Below are 17,258 nucleotides of genomic sequence, written 5' to 3' on the forward strand. Positions count from 1 at the left end.
TTTCACTTCCTGCTGCTTCTTTCTGAGCAGTGATTCCTGCCACATGATGTTAGTCTACCAGGAACATTTACTTTCCTCAAGCTAATATTTCATGGGGTTTGTGTCACTATCTCCATCTTATGCAAAGGGACCCTGAGGCTCAGAGAGGTGAAAGGATTTCCCTAGCTCACGCAAATGCACAGTTGCAAATGCGGAGTTGAGAGTTGGGACTCAAACCCAGGTCGACCTCAGTTCAGAGCCCCAGATCCCACCTCTGCTCTGTAACACCCCAAGGCTCTGTGCCAGGAGGCTTTATAGGTAACAAGCCAGGGAACTCTGACCTGGATCAGCTCCTGGGCTGTCTGCTTCGTCAGCCGAGCCACCTCCAGGTTCAAGGAGGAACACGAGACTGCTGGTGGGTGGCGGCTCAGTAAAGTCCACAGGAGTTGCCTGGGCTCAGCTCATTCATTCTGAGGCTACATCAATAGAGGCAGCGACCAGGAGGTGGGAAGGGAAAAGCAACTTAGGTCCAGTAGTGGTCATACCATATTAGAGGCAGCACTGGACCCCATACTCCTAGAGGGATTTGAACAAACTAGGGATAAGTGGTTGTAGTTTGCTGAGCAGCAAGTCTGGGTTGGGGATGTTCCTGAGGAGGGGTTGTAAGGCACAGGCTGTTCATCGTGGAGAAGAGCAGCCTCGGAGGGACCAGATCACCACCTTTCTATCCCTGCCAGGCTGTCTTCAGGCAGAGGGAGCAGGCAGGGTCCGTGGGCCCAGAGTGCAGAGCTGGGACCAAAGGAGAAAGCCACAAACAGATTTTTAAGCTGCATGAGAAAATGTCTAAGAGTTCAGGAGGAGAGAAATCAGGGAACACTGACAAACTGTAAAGCACTGTGAGCGATACTCGTGAACAATCTCTGCAGCCACAGTTGCGCAGAGGTGACGTGAGCCACAAATACTAAAGACCAAAAAGAAGTTTTCGGAGCAGAGCATTATCAGCAATTGCAATATTCAAGCATGTAAGCTACAAACACCTAGCAACATGCTGCTCAGAAGGATGATGGAGAGGAAGGTGGGAGCAGCCAAGGACCTTTCTCCATCTAAGACACAAAACAAAGCAATGGGAGCAGAGATGGCTGTGGGGCAAGCCCCAAAGCACCCATGAGAGAGGGGGTGATAAAGGGAGGTGTGTTTGTCCTCCTGGATGGAGGACAGAGAACGGGGGGGGGGGGGGGGCAGGAATATTCTCAGAGGCCTCCCGAGCCTCTACATTCTCAACCTGGAGACCCAGGGGGCCAGTCGTCCCCTTTCCAGAAATTCCAAGCCCCGCACCTGGGAGTGGACACAAGGCATCCCAGCTCTGTGCAGAGAGAATCCCTGGAGCTTAAAGATCACTTGACTCGAGGTAGGACAGGACCCTTCCTGCTGCAGGGGACAATATCTGTGCCTGTCCCCACCCAAGTGACAGCAAGAGGGGCAGAAGCCCACCCAGCCTCAGTGGATCCTGGGGATGAGTGGGGAGGTGGGTCCTCCTACATATCCTAACTCTCTGGGCCTCTTCTCTCCCTTTCAACCCCCACCCCAGGCCCTCCAATGCTCCACTCACCCCCTCTACCCTCACCTATTTGCTTCCCTGCTCCCAACCTTCCAGGGACTGCCCAAATCCAAAGTCCTGATCACACGGACAGTGCCCTCTGTGACCCAGCCTCTGCCTACCCTCCACCTGCACACCCCGTCACTCACGCAGCTCCAGGGACACTGGCTGCTTTCTGTGGCTGAAACACACCGACTTCATTTCAACCTCAGGGCCTTTGCACTTGCCGTTCCCTCCGCTGGCAAAGCTCTTCCCTCCCACTCTTTGCCGCAGGTCTGAGGCCTCTCCCCCGACACCATCTTCTCGGAGACGTCTTCCTGGACCACTGATGCGATGTCACTCCCACCCCAACCTGCCATCATTTCCATCCTCTCTTGTCCCTCTCTTCACAGCACTGCCGCTCCTCAGATGATCTTATTTGCACATTCTTCTGTTGGCTGTTTAGCAGGTGCTCCTGCACCCACCACACCAGAATGCAAGTTGCGTTTGCGGCTGTGACCCCAGAGCCTACAACCCATTAAGTATAAATCAAATGAGTGAACGAACGGATGCATGAACGGTTTGTGATCTCTTTTCTTCAGATTTATTCCTTTGCTTCCCTTTCCTCTAGCTCATGCCTCCATGTCTCCACTCTCTACTCTCTGCCCGAGAGAGAAAGGGGCCCGGGAGTGGGGTGTATGGAGGCACTGCTCCGCCATGAGGCTTCGCAAGCACCAAGGGGATAGTGTCACAGTGCTGGCAGCCAGGGGCCCTTGGGCACCCCAACAGGACACACAGAGGTGGGATTCTAAGAAGACTGTAACCCCTCTCTCTCCTCGCACCTTCCTCTCTCCTGGTTGTGGGGGCTCCCGCTGTATGGACCCAGTAGGAAATCATCAGAGATCAAGGTTCCTGGAATGAGGCAGGCCATGGGGGTTACCCTGGGGCTAGTGCAGGACAAAGGAGGTCGGAGAAAGGATCCCATCATTCCCATTTGCCTTCCAATCTCCGGTATGAGCATATGGCATTTTCTCCATTTCCTGTAAGGTGCCCTTCAAACAGCTCAGCAACACCCCGAATCCTGCTTCCCAGCCCATGCTGCCCCCAAGCCCCTTGACACGGAAACTCCGGAACCAAGATGGGTGTCTCAGCTCCTGCCTTCCTTTTTCCCTCTGATGAGACAGGGGCGGGGTGACCTGGACACAGTGACCCAGGGACATACCAACGGGCTGGGCCTCTCCCAAAAAAGGAGTCTTTGGGCCCCAGGGAGCTGGCCCCAAGGAGCAGGGGCTCCAGAGGGGCTGGTGGGACTTCCTCTGGTTCCTGGGGGTCACCCCACCCACCCAGTCAGGGACAAGAGTCTGAGAGGAAAGGGAGGCTGTCCCCTCCATCGTCCACTCAGCAGACAATTCCAGTGCTGGCCCTGGGCCGAGGGTTGGGCTCTAAGCTCTGGGAGACGAGTCAGGACTCAAGGACTGGAGACAGATGTGGGCACAGGATCAGGGCCAGGGCAAGGGCCAGGGGAGGCCAGTCACTGGTCTGGCTCTCTTTGTGCCCCTCAGGCCTGATGGGGAGGTCTGGGCTCCTTGGCCGGGTCCACAGGAGGAGGTGCCCCAGGCTGGAGGGGGCTGGCAGGCTGGAGGGGGCTGGTGACCGGCAGGCTGCGGAGGAAGCAGAAGGCGGTGAATGCAAGCTTTTAGAGCCTGGGGCTGGACGAAGGGCAGGGGGAAGCCATGGGGGTGGGGGCAGCCCTCGCATCCAGTGAAGTCCCTCTGCCCCCAGATCCTGCCATGAGGAAGGCCCCGAGCCCCTCATTCCGGCCACACTGGGGTTCCTGGCATGGCCCAACAAGTGTCTGTCGGGTGGGATAGGAGGACATCAGGGTCTCCAGCCAGTAGGGAGGCAGGCTGAGAGACAGCAGCCCAGACCCCGCACAGGACCTGGAGGGACATCTGGAAGGCTGTCGGAAGGGCTGGCTGGGATCTGGCAGAGCAGGGGAAGCCACTCGGCCCGCGAGCCTGGACCCTGCCTCTGTGAGCAGGTCCGGCAGGCTGACCGGTGTGGCCGGTCAGCTCCTCCAGCCAGGCCCAGCACAGGTCTGACCCACGGCGGTGACCGAACACAGGCGCCAGGGACCGCGCGGGAGCACGGGGAGAAGGACGCGGAACGTGTGCCGCCCTGCTTGTCCGGGATCCGGACAAACAGCCTTTCTCCGCCAGGGACGCGGCTCCCCCTCCGCCCCAGGCCCGTCCGCCAACCTCACCTGAACAGCCTGCGGAGCTGGTCCTTCGACCTGGAGCAGATCTGGAGGCCCAAGCTCTGCAGCTCACCCTGTATCCACCACAAGTCGGCCGGCACATCCGGAAGCCATGCCACCAGCCTGGAGGAAAGGGCAGCAAACAGCTGAGCCCGAGCGTGCGGCCCAGCAGAGCCCCCCCTCCCCGCGGGCCGGGGCAGAGCCGGGTGCCTCCCTGCACCCGAGGCCCCAGGCCCAAAGGAAGTGAAATAGGGGGTGAGAAGCCCCCGCGGTATCGGCCCCGCCACAGAGCCGGGTAGCGACTCCACGGGAAGCCCAAGCGGGAAAGGGCGGGCTCTGGGGTCAGGCTGGCTCGGGGTTGTGGCCCGGCCCCCCTGCTCATCAGCTGTGTGCCCTGGGCAGTCAGGGAACCTCTCCGGGCCTCCGTTTCCTCACCCGCCTAAAGACCGTCACCTGGTCTAGAGTCCCTAACCTCCTTCATATCTCTGCCCCACCCTCTCCTCCCCAGACCCGCTCTCCTTCCTCCACAGCCCTCCATCCACTCTCCTCTTAGCACCAGTGACTTTCCTGAAACATACATCTGATCATAGCCCAAACCCTCCCGTGGCTCCCCATGTGCCGGGTCAGCAGAGGGCCAGCTCATCCAATTATGGCTGAGAGCGTGCCTGGCCGGGCACCTTCCCAGACTCACGGGACACTGCAGGGCCTCACTCCCAACGTGTCGCCTTTAGCAGAGCTTCTAAACCAGGGCCTTGAACTGGCGCTCCACAGGGTGTCGTATGAGAAGCAAAACATAAGCTAGACCATCACCTCCCTTGTTCTGGACCTTCTGCCTCTATTATTGCAACCTGCATGCGCATGTAGGTTACAGAGAACGCTAAGGAAGAACATCCCTGTGGTCTGAACAAGTTTTCCCATCAGTGCCCGTATCTGGACTTTTGTTTTTTGTTTTTGGCTGAAAAGGTTAGACTTTGCTTTGATCCTTTTTGACTTCAGCCTGTGGTTTCAACCTAACAGCTCAGCACGGGGAGAATCTGAGTCAGCAGAAAGCTCTCTCCCGGCTTTGGGCCACTGGCAATTTCAGCATCAGGGCTGATCCAGTGGCCCATTGTCATAGACCTCTTAGAGAATAAAGAATTTTTTTTAAATGCAGTTGTCCCCATGACACTTCCCTACTGAAACCCTTCACTGTGTTCCCACCACTGTTAGGATGAAAACCACAGTCCTCCCTTGGCTATAGAGCCCCGCATGTCTAGCCCCTGCCAGCCACTGCCACACCACCTCACCACCAGCCCCGTCTTGTACAGCACCCTACCTTTTGGTTCCAGCCACACTGGCCTCCAAAGAGCCTTACTTCCTCTGCCTTCTGCCCCAGGACCTTTGCATATGTTGTTCCGTCCGTCTGAATGCTTTGCCCTTCCCTCTTTGCCTGGTGGACCCATCCTTCAGATTATGACTCAAAAGTTACTTCCCTCAGGCAGCCTTCCCTGGCCAGATTGCCCCTAGTGTGAGCTGTCTCAGTTCACAGGCAGTGTAGACCTCTTTTAGGAAACACAGCCAGTATAGACCTCTCTAGGTATCTCTGGACAGAGGTGTGATTGCACAGAGGTGTGATGGTTCATGGGCTGTGAGCTCCACAGGGTCAGGGGCTAGATCTGAGTCAGGGCTGCCTCCCTATCCCCAGCCAAGCCCTGGCCAGGCCCTCAATAACTACTGGTGGAATGAATAAACCAAAAATGCAGAGTGATTCATTAATGAGCAAAGTTAAAATGGTTAGTGAGGGCTTAACCACAACCAGTCTGTCCTGGAAGGACCTTGGTGTTTTTTGTTTTGTTTTTTTGTTTTTTATGTTTATTTTTGAGAGAGAGAGAGAGAGAATGAACAGAAAGGGGCAGAGAGAGAGGGAGACAGAATCCGAAGCAGGCTCCAGGCTCCGAGCTGTCGGGAAAGAACCCAACGCGGGGCCTGAACCCACAAGCTGTGAGATCATGACCTGAGCCGAAGTTGGATGCCACCCAGGCACTCCATGGGCTTTGTTTTACACAAAAGGAACTGAGGCCCAGAGAGGTCAAGAGACCTGTCCCAGGCCACACAGCTAATCTGAGCCAGACCCCCCTGGAGTTATTTCCCCAGACATAGCGCATTTTCTCTGAGGCTCTAACAGGTAGAGCAAAGGGCCGAAGGGCCTAGAGACAGGCGAGCGGCCAAGGTGCTGACCCGGGGGGTCCCATTTCTGATCGGTCGGTCATAGCTGCTACACCATCTCCCCAGTGGTCCCGTCTCGCAGGGGGAGACCACCGAGACTCTTCTGGGCTGTGTGACCAAGATCGAGCAGCAGGGGAGGCCAGCCAGGCCCCGCCCACCCAGCGCGCCGGCTGCCCCTCCCGCCATGGGCACTGGTCTCCGCCACAATCTGGGACAAGCCAGGCCCCTCCCAGGAGCCCTGGCTGGGCCTCACCTTCTGCTCCGGAAGTAAACATACTCGAAGGGTAGCGTCCAGGGCAGTAGGAAGTAGGTCAGGGCCCGCCCGGGCCCTGACCGACAGAATTGGGCCCAGGGGCTGGTGTCCCTCATACATGCTTTCTTCAGTGCTACGAGAGAAGCCGTGGCGTGACCAGCCAGCCCTCCAGCCAGCCCCCCCTTCACCATCACCCTTAGGGAAGGTGGCCTGAACCCCTGTCCACCTCACACAGTCTGCAAACTGCGCCTGCCCCCGCCCCCATCTGCAGAGGGGGGAAAAAAAAAACCAAAAAACCGGCACGCCTGATCAAGCCCCTCCCAGGAGCCGGCAGGGGGCGCGGCACTCAGGTCGTGCTCTCGCATCAGTGTCCCTGGTGTTGGCAGGGCGTGCCCCGGTCCCAGATGAGGAGACTGAGGTTCAGAGTGGAGAAGTGACTTGCCCAAAGACCATCCCAGGAAGAGGCAGGGCCAGGGTGGACCCAAGGCCTGCCGGGCTCCCCGAGCTCTTTCCATCTCTGCCACCCCTCTGCAAAGTCTGTCGCGGCCCCCACCCCAGGAAGAGACGAGTGCCCGCACCCGTCAGTGTTATTAACAGCAGCAGCCCTGGGAACAACAAACGCCATTTCCCAGGTCCCTCATCCCTTGAACTGACCAGGGTGGAAAGGACTGGCATCCTGGCCAGGGCACAGCTAGAGCCAGGGCCCAAATCCCAGCCTTCGGACCGTGGCTCGGCCTCCGTCCTTGAGTCTGGCTGTTGCCGTCTAGAGACGGCCACTTGGAGGGGTCACAGCATGGCACAAAGACCCAGCTGCTCGTTTACCTGCCGCGTGTCCCAGGACGGGCCCCTTCCCTTCCCTGAGCGGAGGCTATGTCCTCTGAAAAGGATCTCCCTCCCAGGCAGGCAGGAGAGGATTAAGGAATGTCCGTCAAGGCTTGGCCAGCTCAGTCCCAGGGGCGTGCTGGCTGTGACGCCCCATCCCGGAGGCGGCTCTCTGGTGCCCCCACGTGGCGGCAGGGATGCTGCCTCGGTTCCAGAGCTCCAAGCTTGGACCTCAGGGGCTCAGCACAGATCCAGACCCGTTTCCGCACGCCCGTCTGGTCTCCGGCGCAGGAGGAGGCTGCGTCCCCTCGCCCACCCGCATTGTCCTTGCTCTGACCTCAACCACCATCGTCTCTGCTTCCAGCCTCCCCACCCCCACCCGTAGCCTGTCCCACCCCAGCTAGGTGCAGTGAACACAGGATCTAGAGTTCAGAGAAGTACTCAACTCTGAAAAGGAGGGGGTGCCCTCTGTAAGCACCCCCCACCCCTGCAGTGGCTCCGCATCTCTCTCCTCCTGCAGATTCAAAGCCACCTGCCTGACCCTCCCAGCCTCTGCTCCCCTGCCCCTCAACCACAATGCTGTGGCCACAGGGGCCTCCAGCTGCCCCCACCAAACCCAGGACATTTGCACATGCTGTACCTTCTGCCTGGCCACTCGTCTGCCCCCTTTTGCCTGGCCACCACGCCTCCTTTCAAGTCTCACTTAGACGCTGTTCAAACCCACATCCCCGCCACCATTACACATGCCTGGACTCTGCTGTTGTGGCAGTTGTGACTTTGGGGCCACTAAGCAGGACAGCAGACTAAATGGTTCACGGCAGAATGGTTCGCTGCTCTGGCAGTTTGTTAGCTGTATGACTTTGGACAAGTCACTTAACCTCTCTGTGCAGCGGGGACAATTCAGTGCCATCCTCGTGGTATTGTTGGGAGGGTGAGATGAGTCATCATCATGTGCGGAGAGTCCAGAACCCTCTGTGTGTGACTCTTAGGTCCCTCAGGACTTCCCGCGCTTCCCTGGGCAGTGGGCAAAGACCTGGCTTTCTGAGGCACGGATTTGGGTGTGAATCTCCCAACCCCTCTCTGAGCTTCAGTTTCCTCATCAGTGGAATGGGGTAAGAAAAACACCAGGGCGCACGGTTGTGGAGCGGAGTGAGTGACACAACAGGTAAAAAGGCCTTCGCATCATACTTGGCACTCGGGAGACGCTCAGTAAATGAGTCCTGTCCTCTTCCAGGCCGCGAGGCCCTTCAGGGTGGGGTCCCTGCCCCCAGGCCCCTGTGCACAGGGCGAGGGGTAAGTGAGCAAGGGCATGAAGGAAGGGCAGTACCAGCCTCCAGCTCTGGTGAGAGCCGCTCGAAGTCGGGCACGTCCTTGACCAGCACGTTGGGCACTGACCAGTTGACAGACAGGCCCCCCTTCTGGCCACCGTCATGGTCGGTGTCCTGGGTCCCATTCGCGGGGGCTGGGGGCTCCTTAGACACCAGCATGCAAAGCACTGGTTCCTTGGTAAGTCCTGGGTCAGCAGAGAAGAGGGACACGACAGGTCAGCACATCTGGAGCTCCCTGGCGACAGTGACTCCCCTGGCCCTCCACGCCACCTGCACCTCTCAATCCCCAAACCCAGCTCTGGGGACCTGCTCGCTGCCGAACGGACCCGCGGCTCACCCTGAACGACCTCTTCCTGCTCTCCCCTGGCCCTTCTCTGCTCCGTTTCCTGTGCACTTTCTAGTGGTTAATCAGATCCCAGACCATGACGAACCGGTCCGAGGTTCAAATCCTAATGCCAACACCTGCTAGCTATGTGGTCTAGGTGCTCAGCGCTTCGGTTTCCCCCTTTGACAAAGGAGAAAATTCCAGTCGGCTTTATGGGGTTGTTCTGAGAATTGAACGAGACAAATACCTAAAGCTCAAGCCCAGATCTGGGCACATTTTAAGTGCTCAGCAGATTCCTCCTGCTGCTGTGTGTTTGGGGCTGTAGTGTGGAGGGTAAAGGACTTGGGTTCTGGAGCCGGACAGCCTGGGCTCAAATCTCAGAACTACCCCTTTGAAGAGCAGTGCTCTTGGGGCGCCTGGGTGGCTCAGTCGGTGAAGCATCTGACTTCGGCTCAGGTCATGATCTCACGGTCCATGAGTTCGAGCCCCGCGTCGGGCTCTGTGCCGACAGCTCAGAGCCTGGAGCCTGCTTCCGATTCTGTGTCTCCCTCTCTCTCTGCCCCTCCCCCGTTCATGCTCTGTCTCTGTCTCAAAAATAAAATAAACATTAAAAAAAAAAAAAGAAGAGCAGTGCCCTGTGGGAGGACAATCGAGCTCTCCAACTGGGAAGACCTCTCTGGCCCACCCCTCCCGCATGAACACACACACACACACACACACACACACACACACACACTCCTGCAGCCAAACTGAGCTGTGTTCACTGACGGTGCTGGGCCCTGTTCCTCAGGGCCCTCTTCCTTTCTGTCTCCAACCTTTCCGTATTTTTCATAACTAGTCAAAACCCAGCTTATCTGTTGCCGCCGCCTCCGGGAAGCCCTCCTTGCCCACCCCCCAGGCTGGGTCAGTGTCCCCTCTGACACCGTAGGTGTGAGCATCCCTCCATCTCCGTGGGGAGACGTCTCTCTCTTGGTCTGTTCCCCCGCCCCGGACTAAGAACAGTTCAAGAGCAGGGCACATGTGTGATCCTCTCTGGGTCCCCAGCATCCAGCTCAGGCCAGGCACAGAGTAGATGCTGAGGAAGAGCCCGAAAAACTCAAACACCTGGAAAGCAAGATCCGCTTGGGACCCCGGGGAAGCAGGATGCCCGGCCACCTACCGCGTCTCTCCAGGAACCTGAGGGCATCCAGGTAGCCTTGTCTGCAATTGTCAGCTATCATCTGCCAACACACAGGTCAGGGTGGGATGAGGAATGCCCGGACCCGCCCCTCGAGCTGGCAGTTCGTAGGCCAGAGACCCGTCTTCAACCGGAAGCAATCCCTGCCCAGCCCACGCTCCCAAGAGGCCCCTCAGCAGGGTTCAAGGCCCCCACTGCTGGGCGGGAACTGCTTCCAGTTGAAGATCTGCGATCTGTTCAAGCTGCTTCCCTCCCCATGACCCCGTGTCACCTCCCTCCTCTAAGACTCCCTGGCGGGAAGGGGGGGGGGGGGGCTCCTGCTCCAGACTCTCCTCTCTCTGGTCTCAGTTCCCTCCTCTGGAAAATGGGATAGCTTGGCCCAGGTCAGGATGCCTGGGACATCGTCTGGTTCTCTGTCGGTCAACGCATGGTCCTTTGGTGTTTATTTCCAGAACCAGCCTGAGACGGCAGAGGAAACTGGGGGCCCACACCTGCCTGTCTCAATCGGAGCTCCCCTAGTGGGGAAAAGGCACCTATCGGGCCAGAAGGGAGCTCCACCTTCCCACGCTATGGGGCCTTGGAATGGCCACGCCACCTTTCTGAGAGCCTCAGCTTTTCCTTGACTGTAAGATGGGGCTGAGATTTTTTGCCCACCCCACAGGTATAGGGGAGATGAGAGGAAGGGAACATGAACTTGTGTCATAGATTATAAAACACGACCGAACCGAGGTGCCTGGCTGGCTCAGTCAGTAGAGCGTGTGGCTCTTGATCTCGGGGCTGAGTTCGAGCCCCTGGCGTGGCACAGAGTTTACTTAAAGTAAAAAACAAAACAAAATAAAACACGACAGAACCAAACACGTCTGAAGGAATCGGGGAGGGCCAAGGCACGGTTGGGTGTGTTATGGGGATAAACCATTTGCTGTCAAATTCCCCATTTTCCCAAAATACCGGGGGGAAAAAAAGCAGGAAATGTAAGTCTATTGTCCACCTTTGTCTGTGTTTCTGCCTCGCCTCCACAGGGATGGTCAATCTGGCCCCACTCTAGGGTGGTGGCGGTTCAGAGCACGGGTCTGGGCTAGCTGAGGATTTGGAACCTGGCTTTGCTGCTTCTGGGCTGTGTGACTCTGAACAGGTTGCCTAACCTCTCTGAGCCTTGGTGTCCTCCCCTGAGAAAGGAGATAACAGTACCTTCTCACAGAGCCTGACCCAGGGAAGTATCCGCAGAGGCCTGGCTCAACCCCAAGCTCGGGAGAGTTGGCCTTAGCATGCCTTGATATGGGCCCAGTCCCAACTCAAGACTTGCTCGGGCAGGGGCAGGAGAGTATGGGCACCACCTGAGCCCCGAGTTGTGGGTTCAAGGGTTCGGACGTAAGACTCGGGACGTGTATCCTAACTTCCCCGAGGTGGCGGGGAGGGTGTGGGGACACAGTCTGACTCAGAGGACCCTTGATCATGGCCAAGCCTCTTACACCTTCCAGGCGGGTGCCAGGGCCAGACCTACCTCAGGGCTGGGGGCTATGAGGGAGGCAAACCCCAGGAAGAAGTTCTTGGTGGATATCTGGAAACTCGCATTGAAGGTGTTCAGCTCGTGAATGCTGGCCGAGGTGCTCTGGGGGCAGATGTCCACTGTCCCGTGGAAAGGGGACACGGTGATGGTGGAGGGAGAGTCCGCGAAGGGCAGGTTGTTGCTCAGGCCCCCGTCAAAGTATCGCTGCAATTCGGGTGGGCTGTCTGCTCAGGATGCCTGCCCTCTTCCCATACCGCCATGGAGCCACCAGCCAGAAATGGGCTGCTGCCGGTGACCTCCAGCTGCCCCGGAGCCACTGGGTCCACCGGAGCCCAGGATGTTCTGAGCACCGCCCCCCTGGAGCAGGGAATCTGGGGTGGAGGGCTGGCACACAGCAGGTGCTCAAGAAGCACGGGTTCCCTCCCCCCACACGGCTGTCAGCGCTAGGAACACTGGGCCACCCAGAGCACGGGGCGGGGACTCAGTCATTAAGCCCCCCAAGTGCACTTACCTCCCCTCTGAATTCGGGGGGGATCGTCCCACAGTAGAAAGGAATGTATAAAGCACAGACCAGAGCCTGGGAAAACCAGTAAGTGGAAACACAATTGTTCACACTCCTGGTGCTCAGAACCTGCTCGGGGCAGAGCAGCCTGTGCTCAGGGAAGGGAAATGAGGCCCAGGGAGGTGTCACGTCCCAGCTGAGTTCTCAAGGTCAAGAAGGTACTTGAAGGCAAGCCTGTCATGACACCCACCCTCGTCTTCCTGCCGATGGGTCCTTGCTCACTCGAAACTGCTGCTGGGACTTCCCTTTCCCCCAAGGACAAACAGAGGCACCAAGTACCCATTTCCCCTTCACCCAGTGGGCGGGAACTCTCCACCAGCAATCTAGATACGCCTCCCACGGTGTGCTCCCTGAACACCGATTCAGCCAGAGGCATCTCAAATAAGAAACCCTGACTTCCGGTTAAGCCTAAGACTCTTGGTTTCAGCTCAGGTCGTGATCTCATGGCGGTTCGTGAGTTTGAGCCCCGCATCGGACTCCACAATGACAGTGCAAAGCCTGCTTGGGATTCTGTCTCTGCCCCTCCCCCACTCATGTTCTTTGTTTCTCTCTCTCTCTCTCTCTCTCTCTCTCAGTTCTCTCTCAATAAATAAATAACGTTAGGGGCGCCTGGGTGGCGCAGTCGGTTAAGCGTCCGACTTCAGCCAGGTCACGATCTCGCGGTCCGTGAGTTCGAGCCCCGCGTCGGGCTCTGGGCTGATGGCTCGGAGCCTGGAGCCTGTTTCCGATTCTGTGTCTCCCTCTCTCTCTGCCCCTCCCCGTTCATGCTCTCTCTCTCTCTCTGTCCCAAAAAAAATAAAAATTAAAAAAAATTTAAAAAAATAAATAAATAAATAAATAAATAACGTTAAAAGGGGCGCCTGGGTGGCTCAGTCAGTTAAGCATCTGACTCTTGATTTTGGCTCAGGTCACGATCTCACGGTTCATGAGTTGGAGCCCCAAGTCAGTCCCTGAGCTGACGGCATAGAGCCTGCTTGGAATTTTCTCCCTCTCTCTTAAAATAAATAAACATTTAAAAAAGAAGAAGAAACCCTGACTTCTTTACCCACTTGGGAAACCCTGTCCACTCTTCCCATGCCCAGGACCATGCCCAGGAAATGGGAGCAGCAGGAGGAGAGGGTCCTCAGCCACCCAGGGGGTCTGCCCACGTCCGTCCCAAAGACTTGACCTCCTTCCCGGGTGCCTCCCCCTCTCCATCTCAGATTTTCTGTGCCCTTCCCAGCAGAGGCTCTGACAAATCCTGCAGTGAAAACGATGCTTAACATATTGACATTGGGGGCTCGAGAATTCTGCCTTGTGAGTGGGAGATGGGGTGGGAGGGGGCTGTCCTGAACACCGTGGGATATTTAGCAGCATCCTTGGCCTCTACCCACTAAGTGTCAGTACTTTGTGCCCCCCACACAGAGCTGTGATAACCAAAAACGCCTCCAACGTTGCCAGATGTCACTGGGGGGTGGGATGGGGAGGCAAAGGAATCACCCCTGGTTGAGAAACACTGATGTAGAGCTTTTACCAAACTCATCAAGCATGGAACCTTGTCTTGAGGTCTCCTTGGAAATATCCCTCCAACTCTCTCTGGGAAAAGCAGAAGGCATCCTGTCCCTAACCAGTTGGAAATGCAAGTGGGAGCCTTGTTCGCACAGATAACAGTGACAGCCGCTAATGTTTACTGAGTACCTATTATGTGCCAGGTCCTGTGCTATGTGCCATAGAGGCAAAGACATTGGGACACCCTTTAGGGTCCCTAGCCGGCTTCCTCAAGAGCCAGTGGACATCAAGACACAGCAAGGGACTGGCCCTTCTCTTGTACACATGACGAATTCCAATCAGCACAGAGGCACAGACTCAGAAACAGTCCCCATGCTGGGGGCTGGGGGCTGGGGGCTGGGGTCAGCAAGGTGAAGCAGGTTCTGCATTAGGGCTCCCAGTCTGGGTGGAAGGCACAGACCCTAACAGGAAGGGAAGGCAGAGCTGCGATGGGGGAGCTGAGGCCCTCCAGGGTAGGGACCTGCCTCCCTACCTGCCTGAGCTCTCCCGGGGACCCAACCCCTACTGAGCCCGCCTGAACACCCCCACAGCCTGTGGCTCTCTGTCACAACCTCCTGTTTTGTAACAATACTGGATTGTTTCCTCTTCCATCGTGGGCAGGCACGCCTCTGGCAAAGCAGCCCCTTCAGGGGCCCTGAGCACAGCAGCCTGACTTTGCCCCCTCCCCAGCCATCCCTTTCTCTGAGTGCAGCCATGGGGCCTTCCCAAAGCAAGCCGGGAGTACGGGCACTCCGCACTCACCCTGTGGCGCCTCTCTGCACCTCCACTGTCTTGTTTGTAAACAAACCCAAGCCTGAGGTCACCCCACCCCCAAGGAGTGTCTGCCCCTGGAAAGCACCTGAAAGTCCCTGGTAGGAGATGGGGCCCAGTGCCCTGTCTCCAGGGCCCGGGTCCCACCCCTGCCCTCACCTGGATGACTTCCCTGCGGGTCGCGAAGTCGGTGACTATGATGTTTTGGCCATCGGGCCAGCGGGTCAGCGAGATGCCCAGCCGCTGGGAGGCCAGGACATGAATGTCGGTGGGCAGTACGTCCTGCAGCTGCTGTCTGATGTGCTCGATGGGCGCGAAGGCAGGGTGGAAGATACCCAGGCTGAGGCGCTCCACATGCTTGACCATGCCCAGTAAATGGGAGCAGCAGAAATCTGCGGGTGCGGGGGACAGGAGGAGAGGGTCCTCAGCCACCCAGGGGGTCTGCCCACGTCCGTCCCAAAGACTTGACCTCCTTCCCGGGTGTCTCCCCCTCTCCATCTCAGATTTTCTGTGCCCAGCCCTGCGTTCAAATGCTCCGTCCACCTTTTGATCTCGGGAGCAGGATCCCCAGCTCTGCTCGGTCCTCTGCGAAACAAGAGTAACCACAGCCCCGAGTCCTCAGGGTTCTCATAAGGCTTAGATGGGAGCGTGCTGGATGCAAAGGGCGCAGGCCCCAGCGCCCGGCACGAGGCCCCGAAACGCCCCTCTCGACGCCCTCCATCCCGCGTGGAGCCAGCGTCCCGCCGCGCTCCTCGCCCGCGCCGTCCCCCGCGCACCGACGGTCTGGCCGGAGATGATGCTGATGGCGTTGAGCGCCCCGGACGAGGAGCCGTAGAAGCGGCGGGCGCCCCGGAGGAGGTGCGGGGCGCGCTCCCTGAGGCAGCTGGTCACACCCACGTGGTAGAGCCCCAGGAAGCCGGCGCCCGAGAAGGACAGGTCCCAGCTGCCCTCCTCCTCGTAGCAGTGCATGGCGGTCGGGGCCGCCGGGCTGGGGTCGGGACGGAGACGGGCCAGGGCGCCGCACGGGGACAGTCAGCGGTGGAGAGGACGGGTTGCTCCGAAGAAAAGCTCTGGCGGGAGCCGGGGCCCCGCCCTACATGCACCTGCCCCGCCCCGTGCACCTGCCCCGCCCCGGGCTGGGTCGCCCCCCGCCCCAGCCAATGAGATTCCAGGGCCGCGATGCCCCGCCCTCAGGGGTGTGGCAGGTTTGACCCCGTTGTACCAGCTCGCTGGGCGGACTCCGGAGACGCCCCACACCGCTGCTGTACGGGGGCGGGGGGGGGGGGGGGGGGGGGGGGCGGGAAATGGCACCAGCTTTTCGCCTGATCCCTGGAAGCATTGACAGAAGCATTTCTCCCGCCCCCATTTTACAGATGAGGGAACTGAGGGCGGGGAAGGCAAATAAGAACCGGGATGTGGCAGAGCTGGACCCACACTGGGTCTTGGGGGTCAAGCCAGACCTAACTCTGCAGCTGTGCGAGTTCAAGGCCCAGGCCCAGGCAGAGCCAGCCCCCGCCGGCTGTGCGGCTTTGCCCAAACTACCCACTGTCTCTGGGCTACAGTTTTTCGGCGTGATATGAGGGGCTTGGGCGCCAGCCTTCTCTGCTCCGATCGCTGCTCCTCTGGCCCAGACTCACCATCGACGGGCCCAGCCCGGGGGTGGGGTGGCAACGGGGGCAGCAGGCACAAGCACTGTGCCGAGCGTTCTTTGTAGTCACCCTCACAGAGTCGTGTGGGTCAGGATCACCGTGTCTACGCCCAGTTGTGGACACTGAGCCCTGGAGAAGCTTGGGCACGGGTAGGGCCACAAAGTGCTTCCAAGAAAACTTGCCCGCAGCCTGTAAACGGGGCCAGTGAGTGGTTCTGTAAGTCGAGCAGGCAACGAGTGAAATTAAATCCCCCCCCCCCCCCCCGGCAAATTACGTGATGTGTTCACCGGGGTGTGGCAGACACGGAGGTGGGCGGAAGCATTGCCTGTGGCTGTAGGCCTAGGTGGCTCTCCCTCCCTCCTGCCCCCTCCCGGTGGAATGGATGAGTAGCCACAACGGGACATTTGCGAAAGGTGGCAGAGCCTCAGAAGTGAGGAGAGAAAGAACAATGGGGTTTGTTGACTGCCTGGCTTCATTTACGCAAACATTTAAAAAACACTCCCAAAGCATTACCATGTCTTTTTACAATGAAATTCTGACGGCCTGGGAGATGGCTCTATATATTAGAGGGTGTGCTAGCGCGAAGTGGAAGGCTGGGGAAACAGAGATCGGGGATGGACAATGGGTAAAATAGTACAGCAAACCGGATGGTGTGCATCCAAGGAGCTAAAAAGAAGCTGAGGGGACGCAGCCGGGAAACAGCAGCCAGACTTGCACCGAGGCTCAGGCCCGCCCTGCCCCACTCCCAGACCGAGCAGGGGGCAGACCAGTGGGCTAGACCTTCCCGGACTCACCTAACTCTGGGGGCCTCTCTCCTTGGAGGTGGGAGCTGGGAAGTCAGGAGAGGCTTCACGGGTGGACAACAGACCTCTGCGAGCGTTTCCCTCTTACCTGACCCTGGGCTGAGTGTTTTTCCTAGGCTGTCGCATTTTACCCTCGCCACAGCCCTTTGAGATGGAAAGTCCTGCCAAGCCCATTTTGCCGATGAAGAAACAGAGACAGAAACCCAAGAGAGCCCAGCCAGTAAGGTTTGAGCTCCACTCGTGTCCCTGCTGCCTTAACAGGAGCGGGGGGAGCAGGAAGTAGAGGGGGGGCCGCCTAAGTTTCAGGCCGCAGGGGTCCCCAGGGACCAGGCTGGTGGGCATGAGGTTTCATGACTCAGGGAGTGTGCAGGTGTCTCTGCAGGCATCAGGGAAGAACCGTGCTTCTGGAAAAATCCCGGAAGGCTGAACCTGGAGCGTCTTCTTAGGCCGAAAAGCAAGGAAATATTCCAAAAATGATGAGGACTCGTCCAGAGGATACAGAAGCCAGCTTGGAGGG

At 58.3% G+C, this 17,258-nt stretch overlaps 1 protein-coding gene across 2 annotated transcripts; it reads right to left on the reverse strand.

Annotated features, from left to right (window-relative positions):
• Positions 1–2,140: 2,140 nt before the first annotated feature.
• On the reverse strand, positions 2,141–15,336 carry PNPLA5 (patatin like phospholipase domain containing 5). Of its 2 annotated transcripts, none has more exons than XM_042944680.1 (9): positions 15,066–15,336; positions 14,449–14,681; positions 11,941–12,006; positions 11,424–11,633; positions 9,905–9,965; positions 8,420–8,605; positions 6,271–6,403; positions 3,819–3,935; positions 2,141–3,216 (listed from the first exon to the last, which is right to left on the reverse strand). In XM_042944680.1, exons 1-9 carry the CDS (start codon positions 15,256–15,258, stop codon positions 3,114–3,116), a joined length of 1,302 nt encoding a protein of 433 aa, XP_042800614.1. In that variant the 5' UTR covers positions 15,259–15,336; the 3' UTR covers positions 2,141–3,113. The 2 variants fall into 2 exon arrangements, with proteins under 2 accessions (XP_042800614.1, XP_042800615.1); XM_042944681.1 differs by having other exon boundaries at positions 14,833–15,082.
• Positions 15,337–17,258: the final 1,922 nt, after the last annotated feature.

The sequence above is a fragment of the Panthera leo genome, chromosome B4 (assembly GCF_018350215.1).
Source record: "Panthera leo isolate Ple1 chromosome B4, P.leo_Ple1_pat1.1, whole genome shotgun sequence".
NCBI classification, from domain to species: Eukaryota; Metazoa; Chordata; class Mammalia; order Carnivora; family Felidae; genus Panthera; species Panthera leo.